Source organism: Lycorma delicatula, chromosome 6 (assembly GCF_047948215.1).
Source record: "Lycorma delicatula isolate Av1 chromosome 6, ASM4794821v1, whole genome shotgun sequence".
In the NCBI taxonomy this organism is placed as follows: Eukaryota; Metazoa; Arthropoda; class Insecta; order Hemiptera; family Fulgoridae; genus Lycorma; species Lycorma delicatula.
This window is the reverse complement of record NC_134460.1, coordinates 23,731,061-23,757,705: the sequence shown is the minus strand read 5'-3', so window position 1 is coordinate 23,757,705 and position 26,645 is coordinate 23,731,061. Positions and strand designations below refer to the sequence as shown.

At 30.3% G+C, this 26,645-nt stretch overlaps 1 protein-coding gene across 4 annotated transcripts in view; it reads right to left on the bottom strand.

Annotated features, from left to right (window-relative positions):
• Positions 1-421: 421 nt before the first annotated feature.
• The window catches only part of ICA69 (islet cell autoantigen 1-like protein), a 65,330-nt gene continuing 39,106 nt past the window's right edge, over positions 422-26,645 (bottom strand). For all 4 annotated transcript variants that reach the window (XM_075369400.1, XM_075369398.1, XM_075369399.1 and 1 more), the window contains 4 exons: positions 23,506-23,605; positions 17,510-17,817; positions 7,450-7,490; positions 422-4,195 (listed from right to left, as the gene is read on the bottom strand). In XM_075369400.1, coding sequence (XP_075225515.1) covers positions 4,094-4,195; positions 7,450-7,490; positions 17,510-17,817; positions 23,506-23,605 — 551 coding nt within the window. In that variant the 3' untranslated portion in view covers positions 422-4,093. The remainder of the gene's footprint in view (positions 4,196-7,449; positions 7,491-17,509; positions 17,818-23,505; positions 23,606-26,645) is intronic.

Here is a 26,645-nt window from a genome sequence, read left to right as displayed (position 1 = left end):
CTTATTTTTAAAACTTTGATTATCAGAAATAATATCTGGAAGACTATGTTTAGGACACCATGATACTATTTGTACAGTATCAACATTACCACAACATGCTTAAACTAACATATAAGTTTAAACATTTAAGAAGAAAGAAAACTTCTAAGCTATAAAAACTTTTTAAGTTTTTATTAGATTAACATCTAATAAACAAAAAAAAAGAAGAATGTGTGATGTAAAGGCAGAAAGAAGATGAATGATATAATAAAGGATGTGATAATACTGAGAGAAAGCCTACAACAAGGAGGCCTAGGCTGTGAGGACATGACTGAAAGAATTGTATGAAAAAGGCAGGGCTGATAAATGAGTACAGGTATTAGTAGTCATAAAGAGAAGGATTTTTAATGAGGTCATGAAATTCAATAATTTTGTAGCACCATAGAAGTAAGTGTTTTATTTAAATAAATCCAACACCATTCATTATTTTACAAGCATTAGTTAATTCATAATAATAAATAATAAATTTTCTTAAAATAATAAACATTAAAATATACAACAGAATATAATAACTAAAATTGTAAGCATTTGATATTAATATCTTTTCTTAGAAACCAAAGTGGGATCAAACAACTCATTGGGGCCTTGGGCAAAATAATATCTCTCAGTAACTTCTACAGTAACAGAACTAGTTTTTTTCAACAGACAAAGAGACACTGTCTTACATGGCTTGAGTTAGAAACAGACCTCAACAACAAACACAAATTAATTTGAGGATTCAAAATAAGTTTTAAACTATGACTAGAAATTCACTATGAGACTAGTTGCATAAAATTTAACAAATGCTGTACAATTCAAGTCCAATCCAATATGTATGGCCTTTACACGTATGTTAAATTGCTTTTCTTCATGCTCCATCAGTTTTCACGATATAATATAATTAAATTTAATCTGATCGTTTTTTTAATTTTTAGTTTGAGGAAGATTATATATAACATAACGACAAGTTAGAAAAGAGTAAACATCAAAGTACAACTGATTTAATAAATGAAGGCATAATAATAATTACACAAATGACTTGTATGAATACATTTCAATTAACAAATATATAGCTATTAGTTACAATTCTCATTATAACAAATTAGATTAAATTAGGTAAATTAAAATAATAATAGACTTTGATGGTAACTCTTTATGCTACTAAAAGATAAATTTTAATATCCTGCTATTTATATGATATTCACATTAAATAATCTTACATAACAAAGTTTCTCAATGTTATTAAATTCTTTATTACACAATTGTTTTCTTAGATTCAATTTCTTCAGTGATTTACTATTGAATATTATGGATTGCTGTACCTACAAATATATGAGGATGCATTTACTTCCACACCATGATCACAATATAAGGTTCTGTTTCCACCGACCACAAAGGACCAGTTAATTTGGAAGTTCGTTCTCTCTTAACATTTCTATTGCATTAGTTTAAGTAAATTTCAATTTTCATGTCTTATCTATGAGTCTGGATATTAGTCCATATATCTCCATCAGATGAGCTGTTTAATGATGAGATAAATTTAATGAAACAGACAATTGTAATTTGAATGAATACACAATTTAATCAAATATTTGTGAACTTATTTTTGTTAAACATAAATTTTCAAATGTTTTTCTCAGAAAATTAGATTACCAATAAAAAAATATATAATCTCAACAGCAATAATAATAATTTGTATAAATATTTCTTATGTAGCTTTAGTAAAAATACTGTTACATTTGGTATAATAGGTTGGATGTATATAGAGGTCGCAAATTATATCAATCTAAAGATTGCATGCTGTAAATTAACTAAAGTTTGGAATGTGCAACAGATATTGGACTTTAGTTGTTAATTAACAGTTATACGATTTTTTATGTAAATTTGACATGTTAACCTTTGATTAGGTTTGAAAAATTTTTTCATTATTTTTAAAATGTAACATTCATCAGCAGAAGTATTTTCATTTGGATTGTTCAATGTCTCTTTTGACCATTTTATAATTCTTAATTCTACATTTGAGTAACATTTATCTACAGAGCACAAGAATAAAACGAAAGAAATTTTACACAAAAAAGTCTATGGACACATTCCAATCAGATCAAAAATAAATGAGCTAGTGCAATAAAAAGTAGCACTTTAAATATTGTCTATACAGAGAAATGAGATAGCCAGCAGCACTGTTTCAACAAATGAAACAGTGCACACGATAAACAAATATCTATAATATTTGGTCTACAATATATAATGCAAAAAATCAAAATGTCATCGATAAATGATACCTAAAGAAATAACTTTTGGTAAATTTAAAAGAATTTGAAGTTTTTTCAAATTTGTTTATCAAAGGTAAGCAAATAAAAATCAAATTCCAAAAATTGAAAAACAATATGCAAGTATATTCTTAAGGCGATTATTTATGAATGTAATAAGTTTCATAGAAAACATATTGCTATTTTTTAAATATTAGTAATTTTAAATCATTTTATTTCAAAAAATATATTCCAGGACATTCACTAGAACAAAAAGCCAACCATAACTAAAATTTTACGAAATTAAATATTAAACAATAACAATAGTTAGGGAAAAATATTTAGTTTTAGATGGTATTATCTGTTTTACATAAATTTTAATTTCTGATTGAGTTTTGCAAGCATAATGTTTATAAAATGTGTCAGCGCACACCAAACAGTGAAGATAGCAATATAAATAAATGCTTGTCAAAAGTTAACAAAAATAGAATTTTATGTTAAACTTGGTACAGTTGTCCAGAAATATGTACTTTATTGAGTGTTAACCTTCGATTTCATTATTTTTAAAAAAAATGTCAAAAAATTTAATTGTTTAAGATACAAAACAAGTTTTTTTTTTGTTTTTGATGTAAATAACTGATCATTCTCGCATTTATTTATGATCTTATGAAAATGTTACTAGAAGTTTTTTGAGTAAAATTCTCCATTCTACAACTTTTGTTTCAAACATTTTTCGATAAATTCATCAATATTGAACTAGTTACAACTGAAAAAATGGATTATGACACATTTACATCTATATAGAGTGGGCCATTTTACTAGATTCAACTGGATATCTCAAAATTAAACAAATGTCAGAATGGTAGTGAGGCTCTTGACTTTTAGTATGTTAACTGAGGCATGCTTAGGGGACCTTTTCCACCTGGTCTGATCAACAGGAAAATCTTGCCCGTAAATTCATGTTTTGTAACTAATGCTTCTACTCAACAGTTAAGTATGTTCAGAGAGGGATTAGATGTCTGGGTTAATTCAATAAGGACCTTAGTCAAAGACAGGGCTTTTTTTTACAGTTACCTGATATGGAATACGAGACCCTAAAAGTCAAAGGCAGAAATGCTTCTACATCAAAAAAATACTAATAATGCAGTAACTCAAATAGGAACATAACCCTGTTTCAATTTGTAGCAAGAGTTTGATATTTTCTTCATTTGTTAATTCATCACTTGAACTTCTACATAACTTAATATGTAAGCATATCTGAGGTTGTAAAACTAAATAAAAATTTAGTTGAGGAATTTCTGCTTTCATGATAATGTAGCCTTTAACATAAAATATAAGCTCTGATGAAAACAACCACTGAAAACATTCAACCAGTAAGATATATAAATGAAAACTGACAAGTTACATGAGGTAACTCCATTATTATCATCTAATCAAATAATTCTATACATAAAAATCATATTTACTATGTCTACATGATTAAAACAAATTTTTGAACTGATTTTTTATTTTGTATTTTCTTATGGGTGTTCTTTATGATAATAAATAAATAAATAAAATTACATTATTTCACTGTGCTTTAAAGTTCACAACAGAAAATTCTTTTCTGTGGTTTTACAATGTTATTTTTAACTTAGTTGAATAACAGATACAAATTTTCTAATTGGTACTAAGAATGTAAAAATACTGTTATATAACAGTGGAATCAATCCAGACAGCATACACTGCGTAATCTTTTTTGCTAATAATTATAATAATATTTACACTTTTTATGTAAATAACAAATCTAGAAATATTAGTAAAACACATTAACAGTTGAAATTATGTTAGCAATTGCGATCATCTTCTGATTTAGTTTTTCCAACAGCATCGGGGTTTGCTAGAGGATCTAGTTCAGCAAATAAATCTAGCCATGATGGTTTTCCTGTCTATATACAAAAAAGAAAAATTAAATATATTATTTACAAAGTAGAACTGGTTTAATAAACTATGAGAAACCTAACTATGATAAAGCTAAAGAATTAAGCAGAAATACACAGAGACAATAGTTTCAAGGGCTACCCTCTGTGCTGCAGGTTTTTTTAAAACAGATTTAATGAATTTAAATGAGATTGGTAAAAATATGTACCTCTCCTGCTGTTTCATTCAACATTTTTGAGAAATTTACAATGCATTTATAAAGGCTTACTTACAGGTACGCAAAAAATCAGAGTACATGAATGAACATTTCTGGAAAATTTCAGAAAAATATGTTTGATCTACTTGCTACATATTTTAAAATGTACACTTTTCTTGTTTTTTTACTTATAAGTTTTACATACAATGTACAATATAAAGTGGGAAGTACATGTGAACAACATAGTTAAAAAACCAAATACTTATTTTATGTCTTCTATAGGCTGAAACAAGTATTATTGAGAGGGCAGATGTTGCAAGTATACTATGGTCTTTTTCACAGTATGGCAGTGTATTAGATGGAGTGGTCTTTATGGTTCTTTGTTTGATTCTTTGAACAGACGCTACAAAAACTTTTTTTTTAAATAATTGGAATCAGTGAACAGGATCCAGACAGACTGTTAGACATCAGGCGTGGTTTTGTTCTGAATTCTATTGTGTACCTACATAATGAATCAAAAAATGAATATTCAGAATCCAAGTAACACTTGTTTTAAAAGTATTAAGTTACCAAAACACCTGTTCACAATTGGGCAAACAAAGAAGCTATGTCTACTACTCTAAAAAATATTTTAATGAATTACCAAATAAATCTACGCATCTCGAAGTTACTAAAAAAATGTTAAAATGAAAAATTGAAAGAGCAAATCAAAAAGATTGATATTGAATAGAGGACTGTGCCATTATCTGTTAGAAATGGCACAGAAACAGTGCTATTTATAGCACAGTTGTGCTAAAAATAGCAGGCAATCTTAGATTAAAATAAATGAGCAGCAGTTCTAAAAAAATTCATAAAAATGACTGTCACTCAAGGCATAAGAACTTAATTTTAAATTTTTATCAGTCTTCAATATTCTCCTGTAAAACTACATTTCAAAAGCTTTTATTCCTTTCTTTTTAGGTTTTTACATAATGCCCAAGTTTTGCTATCATGAAAAGTTATTTTCTAAACCAATATTTTTAAAGAATTTTTCTTGTATTCTTATAATATATACTTGATACCAACAAACTTCTTTTCTCCATGAAGCTCTCCTTGCTTAAACTAATCTGATTTTGAAGTCACTTATCTACCTTTCAAAATGTACAATCCAAACATTAATAATAAAATGATGTATGTTCCATTATCGTAACTTTCAATTTCTCATTTCTTTTCTTTCTTTCATATTATATAACTGTAGTTTTATTCTTTATCAAATAATCCATGTAAATGAGAATTATTATTAAATAATAATTGTAATTCTTCTGTATATAAGATGAAAATCAACAGAGATAAATCGCATACTTTTTTCACTCTTCTCAGAATTAACCAATTCCTGCAAATGCCATAAAGTTGTTTATATTTAATTTATTATTCATAATTGCTAATATGTACCAAGAATGGGGACATAAGAGATGCAAAATCATGAAAGTAAAAAAAATTAGTTAAATTTTTCTCTTTTAATTTTAATAAACATTATATAGGGCTAGTATTTTTATATTATTGCTCTTATGGTAGCGTATCACAAATGGGGATGAATTACAAAGATCTCATCCCAAGCATAGTTAAGTATTAAGGGATACTGTCAACAGCACAGATAATAAACAAGAAGATGGCATTGTTCATCCAAATATTTTTCAGAGAAATGATATAAAACTGTTTCATCAAATTTAATTTCATAGAAACAATCTTGTACTTCCTGTTTAGAGAAAGTATCAGCTTAGTGACATTAATTTCATGCATGATATAATTTTATTCCATTTAAATCAGTGTACAACGAACTAAACTTTCTTCCATTCACTGAAAGCAAATGGATAAGAGTGAAAAATATTAAAACTAACTATAGTATTGTAATAACTTTTACAACTGATAACTTTTTATAGTATTGTAATAACCTTTTATCATTTCCAAGCAATGATAAAAGATTATAATCCTTAGACTTAGATATAAAGACAAATTTATATCAAACACATGGGTTTAGTATATCATATTAATTTTGCAATTATGTCAGTCTTTGCAATCTTCAGCAACGAAATAATGTAACATTGAATATAAATAACCAAGAATTACAACACAAAGTTCCTTTATAGTAATGTGGCATGTTGATTTTAGTGTAGGGTGTAATAAACCATATACTTTGTTCAAAAAACATGCAATTAGGAAATCAGTATCAATCAACTTTAAACAATACAAATACAAACTGAATGCATTTCTTCACTCCAGAATTGTTAATATCTATCTCTCAATGGGCTTTCAACAAAATGGCACGACAGTACATTCCATACTGGTAAAATCAGTATGGAAATATTATATGAAATTGCTTAATGGGTATTTACTTTCAGTTGGGGAGTCTTCTGTTTGTAGACTTATTATAAAGAAGACGTTTAAAAATATTATCTCTATACCTTGATTGAATTTAAAAACAATTAAGCTTGTGAAATTTTTGCTAAAGCTATGTTATTATTTTTTAATCATTTTAACCAGTGTTTTAATTAGTATATTGTGGGGGGGGTGGGGGTGGGGGGGGTGTTGTAAAAGTAGGTACACAGGTTTTATTATGAAAAAAAAAGCAATAACTTTATGAAGTAACAATAAGGATGACAGAGATTGTAACTAAGTTATACATAATTAAGACACAGAAAAGAAAAGAAAACAACAGAACAGAACAATAACAGATATATCACCATTACAATACAGTTGAGCATAGTAACTGTATACCTACTTCTGCTATCCCTCCCTACCGTAGAGTATTAAAGTGGGTATAAATTTGCAACATATAAATCTCTTTTGAATATAATAAATTTCACACATTTTGCTTCATTTTATAGTAATAACTATTAAAATATTTTAACTGAAAATAACATTTGCTTGTCTCTTTGCCAGGTCAAATACTTTAAAATAAAAATTAATACTGTTATTATGAAGTTAAAGCTCATAAGTTTTATCACCACATAAGAAGCTAACTAATGAAAACTTTTCATTCAATTTTAAAAATATTTTCTAAAAGTCAGAGTGAATAAGGTGATTTACCTGATTAGAGGAGGCATTTGTACCCTTTTGATTATCATTTTCTGGAAAAAAAGAGAGAACCAAAACATAAAGAAAAGTAAATTATCAACTTAAACAACACAATCTAATATTAAAGAATCACAGAAAACACTTTAATGTAAAAACTATTGTAGTGATATTTCGACTGGTGCCACTGAAAGGCAAGATAAAATGATAAAAAAATATAATGCTTACCAGAAAATTCTGAACCCACCGACAAAATGGTGTTTAGCTAGTTTACAGTTTGTGTATATCAGTATTTGTTACTCAACTAGTGATTTAATAGTTTTTTTACGAACAAAAAATAATACACTGTTTAAAAAATACTACAAGATCATTCAATAATTAGACAGATGAGCGTAGAAAAATTATTTATTCAAAACAATAAAACTAACACTAATTTAAACATAATATCTGGTTACAGATAGGATTTTGTCCCATTCCCATCCTTCTCTGAGCTTTATTATTCTAGAAGTAAAAAATTGTTTATCTTGGTGTCTGAGCCATTCTTGACAGACTCATTGATGCCAAACTTGTTGCCATGCAAGAATGTTTTTGAGGAGAGAAAAAAAAAATTGAAGATGCAAGATCAGGACTGAAGAGTAGAAGATGTGGTAATACCTCCTGACTTGACTTTTAAATATCTTCTCATGTTTTTTTGAGTGATATAGGGATGGGTGTTACCATGCAGAAAAATTATGCCTTTTGAGAGAAAGGCATAATTATAGTTTCCTCCTTATAACAGTTTCACTTATTTTATTTACTTCTAGTAAGTCACAGTAGCATTCATTGTTGATTGTAAATTGTTCTTAAACCCTTATAGTCCTAAAATACTGTTAGCATCACTTTATTTGGCGATGAACAGGTTTTGAATTTTTTACTGGTGGTTGAATTTGGATATTTTCATTCTATACTCTGTTGTTTGGATTCTGGCTCAAAAAAGTGAACCCAAGTTTCATCAGAAGTTATATGGTCTAAAAAAAATTACCTTTTTCTAAAAACTGTTGTTTAGGTTCAGTACAAATGATAATTCGGGTGTCTTAATGATTTTGTGTCAACTGTCTTGAAACCCACCTTGAACACATTTTACAGGAATTCAAGTTATTATGGTTAATGGATTGAAAAATCACACTACAATTTCAGCAATTTCCTAAATTTTTACATGTCATCCTCATGAATAAGATTATTAATGTGATTCTACAAACTGTCAGTCTAAACTTTTTCTTTACAAGGGTTTTCTACTACAAGATGAAAATCATTGACACCTGTTCTGCCTGATTTGAACTGTTCAATCCAGTTATATAAAAATTTTTAGAGTTAAAAAACTTTTTACCATACTGATTTAACATGAGTATGAGTGAATTTTAGCCAGTTTTACACATTCAAAATATAAAAGTCTTATCACGAGGCACACGTTTCAATGGAGTTAACATTTTAAAAAATAAACAATTTTGTGTGCTTGTATTTAACACAGTATTATTTGTAACTATATTTTAACTGCATGTTTATAAATTGATCAAATTATTCCAGAAATAATCCCTCTTATTCACATGGGATAGATTTCATTCTTTTTTTATTTTCTAAAGAAAGATTCTGTTGTGATCCTTTTTTACACTTTATCCAAAAAAAACTTAAAATTAATAACTTAACTTTAAATTATTTAGAGATCTGACATTTATAAATTTCTCAGGAATCTTGTAACTTTGAGGGTATGAAGTACAAAAACATGCCAATGGCTAACCGTGTATAATTAATTGGTTCCATCACTGAAGGTAAACAATACTGGATGTAGGTGCAAATTGTTAGCAACAGGCAATAATCATAGTTGATCTCACTTAAAGTAACTTCAAAACAGTACTAAAACAGACAACAATTTTTTCTTATACCTTCTGATTTAATAATAGCAAAATAGTAGAAAATTTACCCTTCTGGAACCAGTTGTCATTTTAGTAGGTAACTGTTTCAATCCTACATCAAATTACTTTTTACATTTTTTTTAAAAACTGTTTTATTTTTTTAAGTTTTTTATAATGTATTTTCTACTTTTAATTTTACTTACAATATAGATAGGCCTACAAAAAATTTTAACATAAAAAAGCTATTTGCAAGAATATTACAAGAAAAGAAACTTGCATCTTGATATAGATAAGAAAAGGAATGTAGAGAAATGAAATAAGGAATCTTATAAAGAGACTTTTAAAAAGCAACCTCTGACTCATAGTTCTCTTTAATATTCATTACCTTTTTGTAAACTTATATAACTATATTTATACAGAATGAAATCAAATTGTTTTCAAACCTGAATTTTTATTTTTAAACTGAAGCAATTTTTCCAAACAAGTTTCTTGATGTTTTACATGAAAATATTTAAATATCAGAATGAAATCAGTAACTAATTATTTTTCGACAATAGCCCAATGTAAGGAAATAAGAAACGTGGAGATTTTTTTTTTTCTGGGCGAGAAACATTTTATCGTTAACACCCAGGTAAAAATAATAACAAGAGGCTTCTTCTCAGATATTAAAATATTAGTAAAATATGGTTTAAAAAAAAATACAATGAAAACTAAGATAATAAGAGGAATAAAATTTAAATAGTAAAAGAAACGTAACAATTACGATAATAAATGAAACATGAATAACAAAATAATGTCAAAATTTTGATGGGTTAAATCTAATTAAGTATATTAGTTTTTTTAGAAGTAGTAATACCCAGTCTAGTACATTCTTGTTATTTCCTAGCATGCATTGCATGTCCCTCAGCAATTTAAATTTGCAATGCAAGTTCACACAGCATACACAGTCCACAAGGATGTGGTGCATAGTCAAGTGGCAGTCGCATCGGACACACAGTGATTTGATGCAGGCGAATCTTCCTGTATGAAGAGTCGCATGTCTTTTATGTGTTGGAGTTTATTATACACTGTAGCAGTCCAGTAATCTTGCCATCTTTTTTGAAGTGTATGTTTAACAGAATTGATGAAATCAGTAGTTTAACCCAAGTGGAGAAAGATGGTTGGCTAAATGTACCTTTAGCTGCGGAATCTGCATGTTTGTTACCAGGGTTCCCAGATGGCTAGGGGTGTATATGGTGAGATTGTAATTAAAATTAACAGGCAAGTCGGATATGTACAGGGATAGGTTGGGAAAACAGAAGGTGGGTCAAAATGTAAAAGGTCCATTATTCGCTGGGTACATACACCCATTGGTGCTGTATTATATGGATGGTTTTCATACCGTTGGAAATGAGGGCTTGCGAGGACTGCTTTAAGAATCGGGTGATTTGGTTGTCCTTTAAGATGGGCAGAATTAAAGAATGTGTAGAGCATCCAGCCTCTTAAGTACAGTATGATGTGCTGAAGAGTAGATGATACAACCATAATCTAATTGGGATCAGACTAAAGAATAATAAAAACAAAACATACATGATCCGTCAGCTCCCCACTCTGTGTTGCTAAGGACTCGTAGCATATCTAGAATTTTTAAACACCTCGCCTTTAACTTGTGGAATGAAATAGTCTCATAGACAAGAAAAGACTACACATTTTGTTTTCTCCAGTGAGAACATGAAGCTGGTGACTTTGGACCAAGTTTCAAGGTGAGATATAGTATTCATTAGTAGTCTCAGCTGTGGCTGTTGAACGAGTCGTGATATATATGGCAAAATCATCAACAAATAGAGAACATTAAACAGGTGGTGGTTGCACACACTTAGCAATACTTGGCTATAGTAAACAAGGTGGCACTTAATACATTTCCTTGAGGCACTCCATTCTTCAAGGTGACACTACGAGTCTCCAACACAAACACGAAATAAATGGTCACTTAGGAAACCCCTAATAAAGGCAAGCATATTATCCATTACTCCCTATTATATAATATTCTATTCTTTAAGGATATTTAGAATATCTCGTTGCCAGACTGTATTATATGCCGTTCTGATATCAAAGAAAATAGCAATGAGTTATTGGTGGAACAGAAGGAATTTTGGATAGCCGTTTCCAGCAATACCAGATGATCAATGAAAGATTGTACTTAGCAGAAACCCACATTATTCTGGAGATATCACCCCATTCTCTCTTATCACTTTGCACAAAATGGTCATCAAGGAGATAGGTTGATAGTCTGATAAGTGTGCTTTGTCTTTACCAGGTTTAAGGTCTAAACCCACCGGGTTGGTCTAGTGGTTAACGTGTCTTCCAAAATCAGCTGATTTGGAAGTCGAGAGTTACAGCGTTCAAGTCCTAGTAAAGCCAGTTATTTTTACACGGATTTGAATACTAGATCGTGGATACCGGTGTTCTTTGGTGGTTGGGTTTCAATTAACCACACATCTCAGGAATAGTCGAACTGAGAATGTACTAGACTACACTTCATTTACACTCATACATATCCTCTGAAGAATTATCTAAATGGTAGTTACCGGAGGCTAAACAGGAAAAAGAAAAAAGGTTTAAGGTCTGGCATACTTGCTTCGGCAGTACATATACTAAAATTGGAACGATACAGAGGTTTAAGGTCTGGTACGACAATTGCTTCTGACCAGTTGGGTGGGAAGACTGGCATGGAGAACCAACCAAAATGTATGTGTAGTAGGTGATGAAGTGCCGAACTGGGAAGGTTTGAAAGTGTACTAAAGATGGATGTTGTCAGGTCCAGGTAAGGTGTTACATAAGTTCTTTAATGTATGTGCCAACTGGTTGAATGTAAAGGAAGTATTAATTTGTTGACTGAATCACAAATTTCTAATGGTATTTTTTCCATTTGTATCTTATATCCCTTGAAATTCATTAGTTTATGACAAAGTTAGGGGCACCAAACGAAAACTATCAGTTAGGTTAGTTGCAACTGCAGATTACAAAATGAGTTTTTCATGAATAAGGCCTAGGATAGACTGTTTGTGGGATCTACAAATTGCACAAAGTTTTCTCCACACAGCAGATGAGGGTATAGTATGTAAGATGGTGTCTACATAATTCCTCTATGACTTTCTGCTAGCTTCTATGAGTACGTGATGACATTCTGCTCTAGCTCTAAGATATAGATTTAGGTGTTCATTTGTAGGTCTATGGTTAAATTTACGCAGTGCCTGCCAGTTTCTTAATCACATTTTGACAATCATCATTCCACCTGGAATGGAGAGACACCTTGAATTTCCTGATGATTGTGGAATGAATCTACTAGCATTCTCAAGTACCAGGGCAGTAAAAGAGGAAAGCTGATGTAGGGCATCAGCACTACCATCATATTGTAACGGGAAGACTTTATGGTAACTGTTCCAAATTGGTCTTTCAACAATCTTATCTCCATGATCTTTTGTACATCATGCGGTTGACACTAAAAGCAATGATTGGCACTAAAAGCAAATGGTTTATGGTCGCTGCCATATAAGTCACAAACAGACCAATTAATATGAGGGAGTAAACCTGGTGAGCATAATGAGAGGACAATGTTGAATAAAGTACTAGTAGATGATGACATAGAGGTGTATGATTTGCCATTAAGCAGACAGAGGTCCAAGTCCTGTCTCACTCTGTTTATGATATTTCCTTGAGGGGAACAGATTGCTGGGCCCCAAGAAATATGGTAGACATTGTAGTTTCCTATTATTAATGATGAAGGTGGCATTTTGATGAGGAGATTTTGTATACCTAATGCATCAAACTCTGTGTTCAGTGAGAAGTATAGATTGCAGATGTGTAATCTGAATGAGACAGAAATCCCTATGGCTACTGCGAGATGTGGGTAGTTAATGGTATCCTTGTAGCTGATACTCTTACTGCATAAAGATAGCACTTTCACTACTATGAATGACAAAGTTGTATCTTTCACAGAAATAGCCTCTGAGAGTTACTGCAACCTTGTTGTAGAAGGTGTGTTTCCTGGAAGTACATTACTAAAAGTTCTTGTACATGTATCAATACCTTAAAATCCTCAAACCAGGAACAAAGACCTTGAACGTTCAACTCAATAATGTTCATAAATGGAAGTAAATATTGATATATGGGTGTAAAGCTAGTTCGCCTCCACATGGTGCACCCTGGGTAAGGCTAAATGAGCTAGCAGATACTGGCAGTCAGACAAACCAAGAAGATAGGTTCTCCTGACCATGCAGACACAAGCCTACAGTGTTATGAACTGCAGGCCATGTCGCTGGATATACCCAACAGTCCTTTTCAGGACTTGCCAACAAGAAATCTTGGACCTTCGGTCCAAATTTGCCACATAAATATGGAAAGCATAAGTTATTCTAAGAGCCAGTATTTGTCGAAACTACTGAGGAACGAAAATATTGATCTGGTTGCAATCCAGGAAACATGCAGTAACACTGAGGAACAATTGCGGAGAAGAGGCATAATACCTGGATATGAATTACTTGGTGCCACATACCATGATGCGTACGGCGTCACTGCTTACATTAGGCGCGATATAGAAAATGCCACTTTCATCTTCATCTCCACCAACAATGATTGATATAGAATTAGAGATACATAAAATTTATTTGATTTTGATTTTTTGTTGTAAATAATACTGTGAGAAGATTGTTTGTCAAATATTATTCGGTTCTTATTTCTTGTGTTAATAACTTTTATGAAGTGCTTGGTTTCTTCGGGCACTTCATCCCCTAACATAACCTCAAAGAGACCTCAAGATAGTGGTGGGATTTGGAAGCTAGGTAGCCAGAGATACCGTACCAAGAGTTGATTTTTTGATAGATTTTATTATCTTTCTGATAGATTTTATTTGGCGGTGTAACAATTAAAATGGTTTTCGGTAGACTACTTGTTAATACCGGCCTTTCTTCTAATACCTTTTTTCTTGCTTGTGCTCTTACTTAGCTCTGAAATAGTTTGCTGTGAGTGAGGCAACCTGATCAGACAAAATCTGAACGAGCTGTTTTAATTCACTACAGGTTTCAAACTGTTTATTACCTGCATTTGTAGAGGCTTGGCTTGATGTAGTGGCAGCAAAAGAGACGTCTGATTTACCTAGATTTCAGGGTCTATTTGTATTCTTTTCGTGCAGCTAAAAACAATAGTTTCTGCTTGGTATAAATTTTCAGAATTGCTTTTTCTTCTTTAAAGTTTGGGCAATCTCTCGAGTGAGCAGAATGCAATCTTCCACAGTAAATACATTTTTCTTCCTCCTGATAGTCAATATCTTTATGGCATTCTTTTGTACATTTAGAACATATTGCGGTGTTCGGACACAAAATTGTGGTTTGGCCATAAACATCACCATGGGTTAGGGATGAATGGTTGTACTCTAACCGACAGGTAAACTATTTTTTAATTTTCTCCAGTGATGTGGGAAAGTTGAAGGTTAAAATAAGGGAGGGAATAGATTCTTCCATATCACTCTGACATTTCATTATTCTCTTGGGAATTACACCTTGGGAATGAAGAATTTTATTATTTGGGAAGTAGAATTGCTACAGATGGACGAAGCAGGAGCGATATAAAATGCTGAATAGCACAGGTGAAATGAGCCTTCAGTCAGAAATATAATTTGTTTACAACAAAAATTAACTTAAACGACGGGAAAAGATTTTTGAAAGTATGTTTGGAGCATAGCTTTATATGGAAGTGAAACTTGGACGATCGGAAAACCTGAGAAGAAAAGATTAGAAGCTTTTGAAATGGTGGTGCTATAGGAGAATGTAGAAATTGAATGTTGAATGAATTCAACATTCGATTTGATGGGTGGGTAAAGTGACAAATGAAAAGGTGTTGCAGCAAATCGACGAAGAAAGAAGCATTTGGAAATATATAGTTAAAAGAAGAGAGACTTATAGGCCACATATTAAGGCATCCTGGAATAGTCGCTTTAATATTGGAGGGACAGGTAGAAGGGAAAAATTGTGCAGCCAGGCAACATTTGGAATGTGTAAAACAAATTGTTAGGGATGTAGGATGTACGGGGTATACTGAAATGAAAGACTAGCACTAGATAGGGAATCTTGGAGAGCTGCATCAAACCAGTCAAATGTCTGAAGACAAAAAAAAGGGAGACAAAGCTCTTGGGTAATTTCACAAATGTTCATCTCAAGAAGATCCAAGCAAATTACTGCTTAGCTAGTATTCAAGGTATTAATAGTATTAATCCATCTCTCAGTTTTCTTACATTCTTGGAGGAGCCAACTGAAGCAGTTACGAACTTACTGATCAGGAAAGGTGAAAACTTATAAGGGAACCTGGATGATTATTGCAGAGAACTACAAATCTGACATTTGTGTATTGCAGGTGTGATTTGTCACCATTTAAATTACTATTTACCTCAGGACAATTATCACCAACAGACAAAGCTGATCGAGGTCTTTTCACAAGACTAACATTGGTGGTTTTTTAGATGGACCACCAACTATCATGGGGTTTATCTGTGGAGTACTTATTTTGGTCCCACAAGTATCGGAAAAATATAGGACCACCTCTGCAGAGCCCACGCGTACAGAGGCTAGAGCTAAATGCAAAGTCTGCCTGAAAAGTAATGTCATTCATTTTGCTGTGAAGCGACTGTACATTGCTACACACTCTTATCATTCGCCAGGATCGATGGTGGTTTGTCAATTACCGAGCAAGTGCTTGCTCAGTTTTCTCTGAGCTCTTGGAGGTGAAGGACAGGCAATTTCGTAAACCTCTGTTTTGTCTATTGTACAACAAGTTGTGATGCAGCGCTCACTGGATCAAAGATATGCAATCAAGTTTTGTGTGAAACTAAGCAAGTCTGCAGCAGAAACTTTTCCAATGGTTCAACAGACCTTTGAGGATGAGTCTTTATCTGAAAGGCAAGTCAATAGATGGCACAAGGCATTTTCAGAAGGCCATGAAGAAGTTGATGATGAAGCCCGCACTGGACGCCATCAACCACCTCAAATGACAAAAATGTGACTTGTGTAAAAGAACTTTTGCAAACAGACAATTGAATAAATGTTTATTTATGGCCGACATGTTAGATATTCCAAAAACTATCATTCATGAGATTGTGTTTTTTTTTTTATTTGCACATGAGAAAAGTATGTACAAAGCTTGTCCCAAGAATTTTGACTGACAACCAAAAATCTTGCCGAGTGGAAATTTGTCAAGATTGTTTTGAAAATGTGTGAAAATGATCCTCACTTTTTGAACAATTTTATCACGGGTGGTGAAATATGGATATTTCAGTACAGCCCTGAAACAAAGGGGCAAAGTTCCGAGTGGCACACCTCAACATCCCCTTACCCCAAGAAGGCTCAAATGAGCAAATCAAAGATCAAGACCATGCTCATTGTGTTTTTTCACATCAGGGGGATCGTCCACCATGAGGTTGTACCTCCTGGGATAACCATTAACACTACATTTGACATAGAAGTCTTTTTTTTCATACTTGTAGATTTGGTGACATTACTTTCCGGACAGACCTTGTACAACTGGGTTCGCTCAGGTGTCCAAAGGACATCGTTCAAGATCCACTACGAACAGCCATCCACCCACCAGCATGATAGTTTCCACCTTGGGTTACAGTTGCGTTCTGTAAGGTGATGCTACATCACAAAATGTAAATGTAATAAGAAACAGTATAGGATGTTATTGTGTAGTTATATTATGGGTAAAAGTTATAATTGGTGTAGTGTATGTGTACAGTGTAAAGTGTGCAGCTCTGCAGCTCTGTGTGTAGTGGGAAGACAGCTGCAGAGACTAGGCCTGTAGGAATGTCAATCCCCAAAGTCTTAAAGAATAAGACTCCCCGTTGGGGAAGCTTGATATGATGAAAAACAAATTAAAAAAATTATTCTTTAAATAGATCTTGCACTCTTTGCTTCTAAATTTTTTTTTCACCAAGTTATCTGAAGGAAGCCTACTATGGGATAAAAAGAAAATTCTCTATAAATAATCATAAAAATCAATTAAACATTAAATTTGAAGATAATGTACGTTAAAAATACACTGAATTGATCACCTTGTCCTTTTTTGCTTACAATTTAAACTAGTAACAATAAATAAATTTCATAATTAAAAATATATATATATATATATATATCTGATAATAAAATTCCAAAACTTACTTGTAATTTTTTCAGCAGTGGGTAAAGATTGAGGCTGAGATAAAAGCTGTGATGGAAGGAATATATCATCTGGACGTGCGCTAGAGCAATTCAAAAGGCCAGCTAATAATGTTGAAGAACTGGTACTGTTGTTGTTACTATTATCATTATTGACTAATTCATCAGATACCAATCCTAGATCAACTATATCCTTGTTTGTATCTGTTGTATCATTCACTAATTTCTTATCATCATTCTCTTGAGTTTCTTTTTTATCAATCTCCTCTTCCTCAGTTTTATCATTTTTTTCTTCATCAAAATCCAATAATCTGTAACAATTAAAATAAAATACATATATATATATATATATATATATATATATATAGTGAAATGAGGTTGTACTGCTGAAATTTTTTGGATGTTAATCTAGAGGCAAAGTTAATGGTTTTTGACCTGAAAAATTCAATAAAATAGGTCTACAACTGTATCTCCTTTATTTTTTAAGATATCCGACTTAAAACCCAAAATTAAGGGGTCCAAAAAACAACTTTTTAATGTTTAGCTTAAAATAACTTTCTTAAATAAGTAATAAATGCATAAACATTTTCTACAAAACTTGTAGAGAATTTAATTCTTAAAAACATGATGTAATCAACGTCAATGAACACTTAACACAATGTTTTCAAATTTGTTTTTACTGGAAACCAAACAGAACTAAACATAACTTGCTGGTATAAACAATTTAAGAAACAATCATATTTGGAATGACACCAATCTGCATGCCACCTCAGAATCAAACTACCACTGTCAGTTTTCGATAAATGTTTGGTGCAGGGTAGTAGGAAATATTCTGATTGGACCTTATGTCCTTTTAATTGTCGACTGTGTGGGGAGGCCTATCTAAATTTTCTTCAAAATGAACTTCCTATACTTTTAGAGGATGTTCCACTGGTAACACGAAGGGTTATGTATTTCCAACATGATGGAGCCCCAGTACATTTTGATTGCTGTGTAACTCAACATCTTAATGAAACATTCCCAAATAGGTGAACTGGCCGAGGAGGACCAATAGCGTGGCCAACCAGATCCCCTGATTTAAATAAGTTAGATTTCTTTGTATGGGGACACATGAAGTCATTTGTGTATGCTCAAAAATCCAACAATGAACATGAACTTTTAGTAAGAATCATGGTTGGCACCCAAGAAATAAAAAACAGCCCACAAATGTTGGAGGAGGTAGTGGCATCCTTAAATCATCGCGCTTAAGTGTGTATTGCCAATAGTGTCTATTGAAATAGTGTGTATTGTCCAATGTCTATTGGACATTTTGAGCAACTAATGTAATACTCATATGTTTATCAAATATCAAGTTAAATAATTTAAATGAAAAATACTGTGGAATATTTAAATGAATATTTGGTTAAAATTATTTTGAGAGAAATAGGGCTATAATTTAAATATTTGTTTGCAGTGTTCATAACTGTTTATGCAATAAAGTTTGTGTATTGTATATATATATATATAATAGATCAACCCTAAGTACAAAATAATTGAAATAAGATGACTTACTTTATTTCATTACAAACAGATGCGCTTTCATGAACTTAATTCGTCGCATCAGCTACAAATAATTACACACATATATATATATTATATATATGTAATTATATATGTAAAATATATATATATATATATATTTTACAAAAACATAATAAATTTGCAATCCATGATAACATACCACACTTATTCACTTATCATTTTATGTTAAAAATATTTTTAAAACAATTAAATTTAACTTATACCTTAAAATCTTATAATTTTTTTTTATAGTCATCCAATTTCAATTATGAACTTAGGGGTGATGTATTAAAAATAAATTAATTTGTATTAGTACAGAGGAGTACGGTAATTAAATTGCTTTTAATATATATATATATATATATGAAATTAAAAACATTATTAATTATAGTTATGTTTACTCCCAAATATAATTTCAGAAATTAAACTATCAAACTATCACACAAAACACAATATTATTACTACAGAGTTAGTCCCAATTATCTGAGTTTTGAATATTAAACAGTTTTTAAGAAAATATTTATTTTTCAAAAATTAATAATTTTACTGCAATTAAATCAAAATGTAAACAAAATCATTTTAGATTACAGTAAGCTTGTTATTTATATGTTTTACTATAATATAATGTGCAAGTTTTTTTTCAATCTGTCAAGGAAAAATTGCTGATTTTTTAACCAGTCATTTGTGAATTAAACACTGAAGACTGGCTATAGGGCTAATATTTAAAACATATTCCTAAAGGAGTAATTGCCCTATTTAACTAGTCTAATTGCCTTACCGTGTTAGAGGGAATTTTTTTCAATTCTCTTACTAAACCCCTTTTACAGTTTTACCCCTTACATTGTATACTGTAATATAATATACACTTCTTAGCAATACTTATATATAGGTGATTTTATAAAATCTATTTTTATAAAATATAAAAAGGTCATTTTATAAAATAGAAATGTAGCATCTTACCTCTTTTGATATAAGTATCATTTTGTTAAAAACAGTTTTATTTATGTTACAGAAATTTTTGTTTTTTGAGCAGAAGAAATGATATCTGCGAGACTCTTACCGTACGGTTTACAATTTCACTGTAATTTTTTTGGATATATGAACACACACAAATTATTTCATATGAAAAAATCACATTATCTACCCCTCTTTTTCATATTAATCAAGTTTATTACGGATATCTAAGTTCAATTTCAATGTTTAACTTGAACAAATGTTGGAAATAATGTAAAAAGTAGTAAAATGATTACTTAATACAAAGTCCTGAAACATTTAAAAAGGCCAAATCTATTATGTCATTTAGGAATGTAGTATTGAGACCGTATGTGGAAAATTACATTAGAACTTGGTACATGGAAGATCCTGAAACCAAACAGACGATAATAAAATCCAATGACTTTATGAAATAGAAAAAAAATTACATCTAAAATTTATTAAATAAGATGTAGAAATATTCTGCTTTCCAGAGTGATTTTCTTCAATTAAAAGATTATAATATTAGATTATATATTAGGTGCAGATTATATAAAGGTAATATTTACCGAATATTATTAAAAGATGAAGGGTCATACATTATAAATACAAGTTGCTTATATTGGTTCAACCATGAGCTGAACTGTAGGTTTTTTTCAGTGCTTACTAATTTTTTGAAAATTTAAAAAATAATTATAGTAAATGAAAAGGATCAAATATGTAACTGTAATGAAACTACTGAGTATTAAAATGTTACTGTCAAATAATTAGCTAAAGACAATGAAAACTCAATCCCTGGATAAAAGCATTTACATGAAAAGTTATTACATGATGAGGCTTCAAAACAAAAGTGAATTTTATGTGTGCAGAAATTAATTACGGGAAAGGCATTTAAGCATAAAAAAATTACCAGCATTCCTGGTTTACTACAGAAACCAAGGGAGTACATGGATGAAATTAGTACTCTTTAAATGAGTTTAACAACAATCTTATATTTTAGGAACAATTTTAATCTTATATTCGATAAATAAAGAATTATGTAAAACAGTTTTATAAATGGACAATATTCCTAACAACTAGATATTGTTGAGTTAAAAAAAATACTGTTGTACAATACTTTATCTTCTGACCCAATATTTGCCCGAAATAATCACGCACTTATGAGGGAAAAATCAATTTCAATTATTAATTTGCTACGTTGGAGAGTCAAATTCACTGAAAAGTTGCAATTAAAATTATCTAAAATAATTTAAAATTACTTTAATAATTAAAAGATGCCAAATATTAGTACATTTAAGAGCACAAAAAATGCTGCTATAAATCTGATGAAATTATGGAGCCAATCTTCTACTAACACTATCAACAACCATTTTAGTTGAACCAGAAATATATGCAGACAAAATTTAATAACAAATTTAAACGTTTTACACTAAAAACAATTTATTATAAACATAAGAACTCATCCTAAATGCAAACAACCACGATAAAATCTGATAAAATTATAATAATTTATTTCTTTCAAAAATCTATTATATTTTTAATAAACAATCATCAATGAAGATGACAAAAATTCAGTATTTCCAAGGGAAACACAAAAAACCAAACATAAAATAGTATAACAGTGACATGAACCTGAAATGAGTTTCTTTTTTAAAACAATGCAAAGATCACACAAAAAAAAATTATACAAAGAAATAAATATGTTAAAACACTACATAAATAAAATTTGTTTTTTTTTTTACGTTTCTAATTAAATTCTGTTTGATGCTTTTTTTCTTTAAAACCAATGACTAATAAACTACTGAATCAGTTTACAGCATGTTTATTTACTGCTTTTTTCTTCTTTTTTTATTTACTGGATTCAGTTTCAATTTTTTTTAAAGTGTATAAATACAGTGTACTTAATAGTCCACCTAGTGGTGGACTAGTTAATGGTCTAGTGGTGAACTTGGCATTGCAAATCAGCTATTTCAAAATTGAGAATTCTAAGGTTCAAATCCTATTAAAGGCAGCTACTTTTATCAGGATTTGAATACTAGATCATGGATACTGGTGTTCTTTGGTGCTGGGTTTCAATTAACCACACATTTCAGGAATGGTCGACCTGAGACTGTACTAGACTACACTTCATTTACATTCATACATGTCATCCTCTTTTATCCTCTGAAGTAATACCTTACGGTGGTTCTGGAGGCTAAACAGAAAAAAGAAAGTATACTGTAATCAATAACTTTCATTTTCAGCATTTAACTAAGTATGCAGAAAAACAATTTATTATATACTAATATATAATAAAAGCAAATTCTAATGGAGCTAAGTTATTCTTTAAGAGTACAGTGTTACAGAATTCTGAATTATCAAAAATTGATAAGGTCTAAACCTTGAATATTAAGGACACTTAACTGCACAAAAAAAAAGAAAATTTATTTTCTTCTTAAAATAAAAGTAAAACATATGAACTCTTCGAATACATGTAACTCAGTAATAGATGTATTATGAGAATCAGAAAAGTTATTGGCAATATGGAAATTATTTATTTTTTAGGATAATGCACTGCTTGCTTATAGAATCAGCTACTCTTGAGATGGTAAATTCTTTTTTTTTCAGTATATGTTATAAACTGGTTCCTTTTTTTATTTTTAAAACCATTTTAATGTTACTGCTCTACTGTGAGTTAAAATAAAGTTAAAGTAAGAACTTTGAAATGATCTTTATATTCAAGAGTTTATATAATTCTTGATTATATTAAAGACTAGTCTACCAGCGTAATATGATGACAGGGTTTCAACCCTGTATAGATAATAAGAATCCCAGCACAGAATCCACAGGAAAACTAAAAGAATTTAAAAAGTAAACGTGGACAGATCAACACTTAATACTCCTTTTGTTAGTTTATCACCTGCTTTGGAACCTTACCCCTTCAGATTTTATGAAAGCAAAATTTACTGCAACTGATTCCAAATGGATATCCATGACTAAAATCAAAGTAAATATTAACTTTGTAAACAGTAACTATAACTAGGCGTAGTATAAAATGATAACGGAGACTTATTTGATGCACTTCTCTGAAGTGAAAAAGGCCAAAACTCTTCCTGCTCTTCTGTCATGTTTAGTATCTGTCTAAGAATTTTTAATCGATTCATAATCAATGTGCATTGTAAATCATCTAATGTAGTAAAAACAATAAACCACAAGCAACACATTCTACAAAGGATTTTAGGTCAAAGTCCTTTGATTGCAAAAACTGGATCGCTGATCTCTGGTCTTTGATGAAAACACACCTAGAGAAAACATCTGAATATGATTATAGAAAAAAATGAAAGAAACAGAAAATCAATGACAATCTGAAAGTAACAATTATCACAAGGTACTGTTAGCATATGAAAGCAAAATTGTCATTAATGGAAATAATTATTTGTTAATCATACATAATTTCTGACTCCCTTTTAAAAATAAAATGAACATACTTATCATCATTATTTTTGTCACTTTCAGGCTCGGTTTGATCTGAAGCAGGTTTTAATTCAGCCAATTCTTTGACAACGCAAAAATCATAATGTTGGTAACCTGTAACAAAATCACATTAACTAGCATCAATAAGTTTCAAGTCTAAAATATCTTAACTGTTTACAGTTATAAGCAAAAATTCTTTAAAATGGAATTACGTGGGTCACTTTCTTGATATTTTGATTGCAATACTAGTATTACAATAATAATAAAATAAATATTACAATATATTACATAATATTAATACTAGTTATTTTTTAAAGAAAATAACTTTATTCACATCTTGTTTTTCCAAACAAGATGTTTACTTATTCTGCAATTTAAAAAACAAAAAACTGAATGTAAAAGAAAATTTTTTTAGTCTGTATACAACATATTAAAGGCATTTCAATATTTTCTAAACTGTGATTACACATCGGACTCGGATTCAATTTTTTTTTTTTTAATTTTCATTAAAATGTCTAACACAAAATGCTTCTTTTAACTTGAAAAATTGAAAAACACTTGAATTAAATTTGAAATTTAACCTATTATTTGCACAAACATAATGACATAGGCATCTCTGATACAAAAATAAATTACATGATAAAAATGTAATTTCATTTACATTAATACTTTGAAAAATGTCTGAATAAATTCCAAAAGATCACTGTGGAAAGCAAGAATGAAAATTTTAAACAAAATTCAATAACTGAAGATAGATGACAGAAATAAATATCAAATGAAGGGAGAAGGAACAACCAGTGTGTTGCTTTACCATTGTATCAGTGTAATAAGATCAAAGACAATAAAATAAGTAAAAGAGCATTATTTTGATATATTCAACAAATATAAGAGTAATATTTATACCTTCAAGAACTATGAAAACTGGCTGGTTAAAATACCGAAATAAGATAGTTTTTAAAAAAGATTATAATCATATAAAATTTTTGCTATGAAAATAAATAGTCCAACGTTTTACGGTAAAATAGAGTATTATCTCAGAATTCTTTTGGACAACATCGATTTTCATGAAAATTTGTAATTAAGCTTATCTAACCCTCTGCTTCAAAAGTTATATGTTCCTGATGTGTGTTTTTGTTTTTTTGGGGGTTGAAAACTACCACCTTAATAAAAAAAATTCAAAAACCATACATTTAAACATTTCATAGATTGAAATCATGTAGATGTTTTGGAAAATAATTTATGATATTTTACTACATTTCAACTCTTAGAAACCTATGATGAAATTTAAAAAAAAATAGTTTTCAACAATTTGAAGCATTTTATTGGTGCATTTATAATGAATTATCCCTTTACTGTTTATAATATAATTTATGATTTATTGCAACGTTTCAACCCTTAATAACCACCCTTTATGAAAAAAATTGTTATAATTATAGATGTAAATGTTTTGTACCTCAAAATCATTTAAATGTGTATAAACATTGTTCCATATTCTGAAAAATAATTTATGATGTGTTATAACGTTGCAACGCTTAGCATCCACCCAAATGACAAAAAAAAAAACTTAGTCTTCAACAGCTTAAAATGTTTTAATGGTGCATTTATAATTAATTATAGACTTTTTACAGTTGTTAACGCAATTTAAAATTTATTGCAATGTCCCAAACCTTACAAACCAGCATTGTGATTAAAGTTAACAATCATGTTTACTTAAAATTAAAAACTAAAATAATAAAAAGAGTAAAGGAAATAAAAATTTTATGTACATTATAATAATACATTTTATTATTGTAACTCTATGGATCATCACAAGAACTGTCATCACTGTCGGCCTCCTCCTCTTGGTCAGTAGTTGGAGGACAATTGTCACCGGAGCATGTTCCACACATAGGGTTATAAAAAAATCCAATTTTTCTGCAGCCACAAGTAGTGCCACATCCTTTTTTGCAATTGCAAAATATAATTTGGAGCAGTTCCTCCGGTGCAGGCATTTTCCACATTTTAATTGGTAGTAAAAAGCCTTCACTTCATTATTCATCCATCCCCAGACAGTTAGATGAGTATTTTTGTTTCCAACCCATACCTGGGTTTGAAAATACTCTCTTAAAGTGCTCATTCAGAGCATTGACTGTAGGAACCAGGGAAGATAATTTAACAGTAATGTTTTTAATGGTAGCTTTAATAAAGGACTCAGTGCATCTGCTTGAGAAATGCTGAGAAGTCTTCGACACGGCTCAATTTATTTAACTGTAACTCTTTATCAGCTCGTACAGTAATATTGTGCACTATCTCCTGGCTTCTAAAATTTCTTCCAGCTTTGAAGTACTATTATAAAATATCTCTACCTGGTCCTTAAATCGAGCCTTTTTCTACAAGATAGAAAAATGTTTTTTGCCTTTATTGTAGAACACTGACATTGTATCACTCAGTGAAACAATGCAAAAAAAGGATTAATTTCGCAATGTTTGGCTTCAAAAATTTTCGATGAATATACCATCGTAGGAACATTTTGTTTTCCTAATTTCAGGAACTTCTTCATCGACCTTAGCTCTGGCAGTCAAAATTACTGACATCAACCTCTTTTACTTCTATAATTTTTTGTAATCTCGAGTCATGCTAAATGGGTATTTCAACTATTAATTCGGCAACTTCCTCTTTTGCTTGGAAGCATCTGAAGACTTTTTGTAATTCCTCAATAAGATGTATTCATAAATACTCCAAAACTGTCAAGAATATAAAAATTTACATGCTCTGAAAATTTCACCAAAAAAAATGCGATTGGTTTTTCAATGATAATTTCCTTAATTTTTAAGCTAGCCAATCGCTTAAAAAACCATTTTGCAGGAAATTTCAAGGGCTACAAGGGTAAAGTTCAGATTCCTTGAGCCCTTCGTTTTAGACATTTTTGAGTTTAAAGGTCTTGGGGAAGGTGGTCCTTGCACTCAAAAGCAAACTTCTAACGGTGATACCTCAATCAATTTTTATTCCACAGAAATAAAAAAAACCAAACTTTTCAGTAAAAAAAAAATTTTTTTATTCCAGCATTTTCCATATTTTCTTTAGTTTTTGAATTATATGAAAAAAAAGAAAATTTTTTAAGAAATTTCAAAACATTTTTCAAATTTGAATCAACCATTTTTTCAAATTTAGGTAT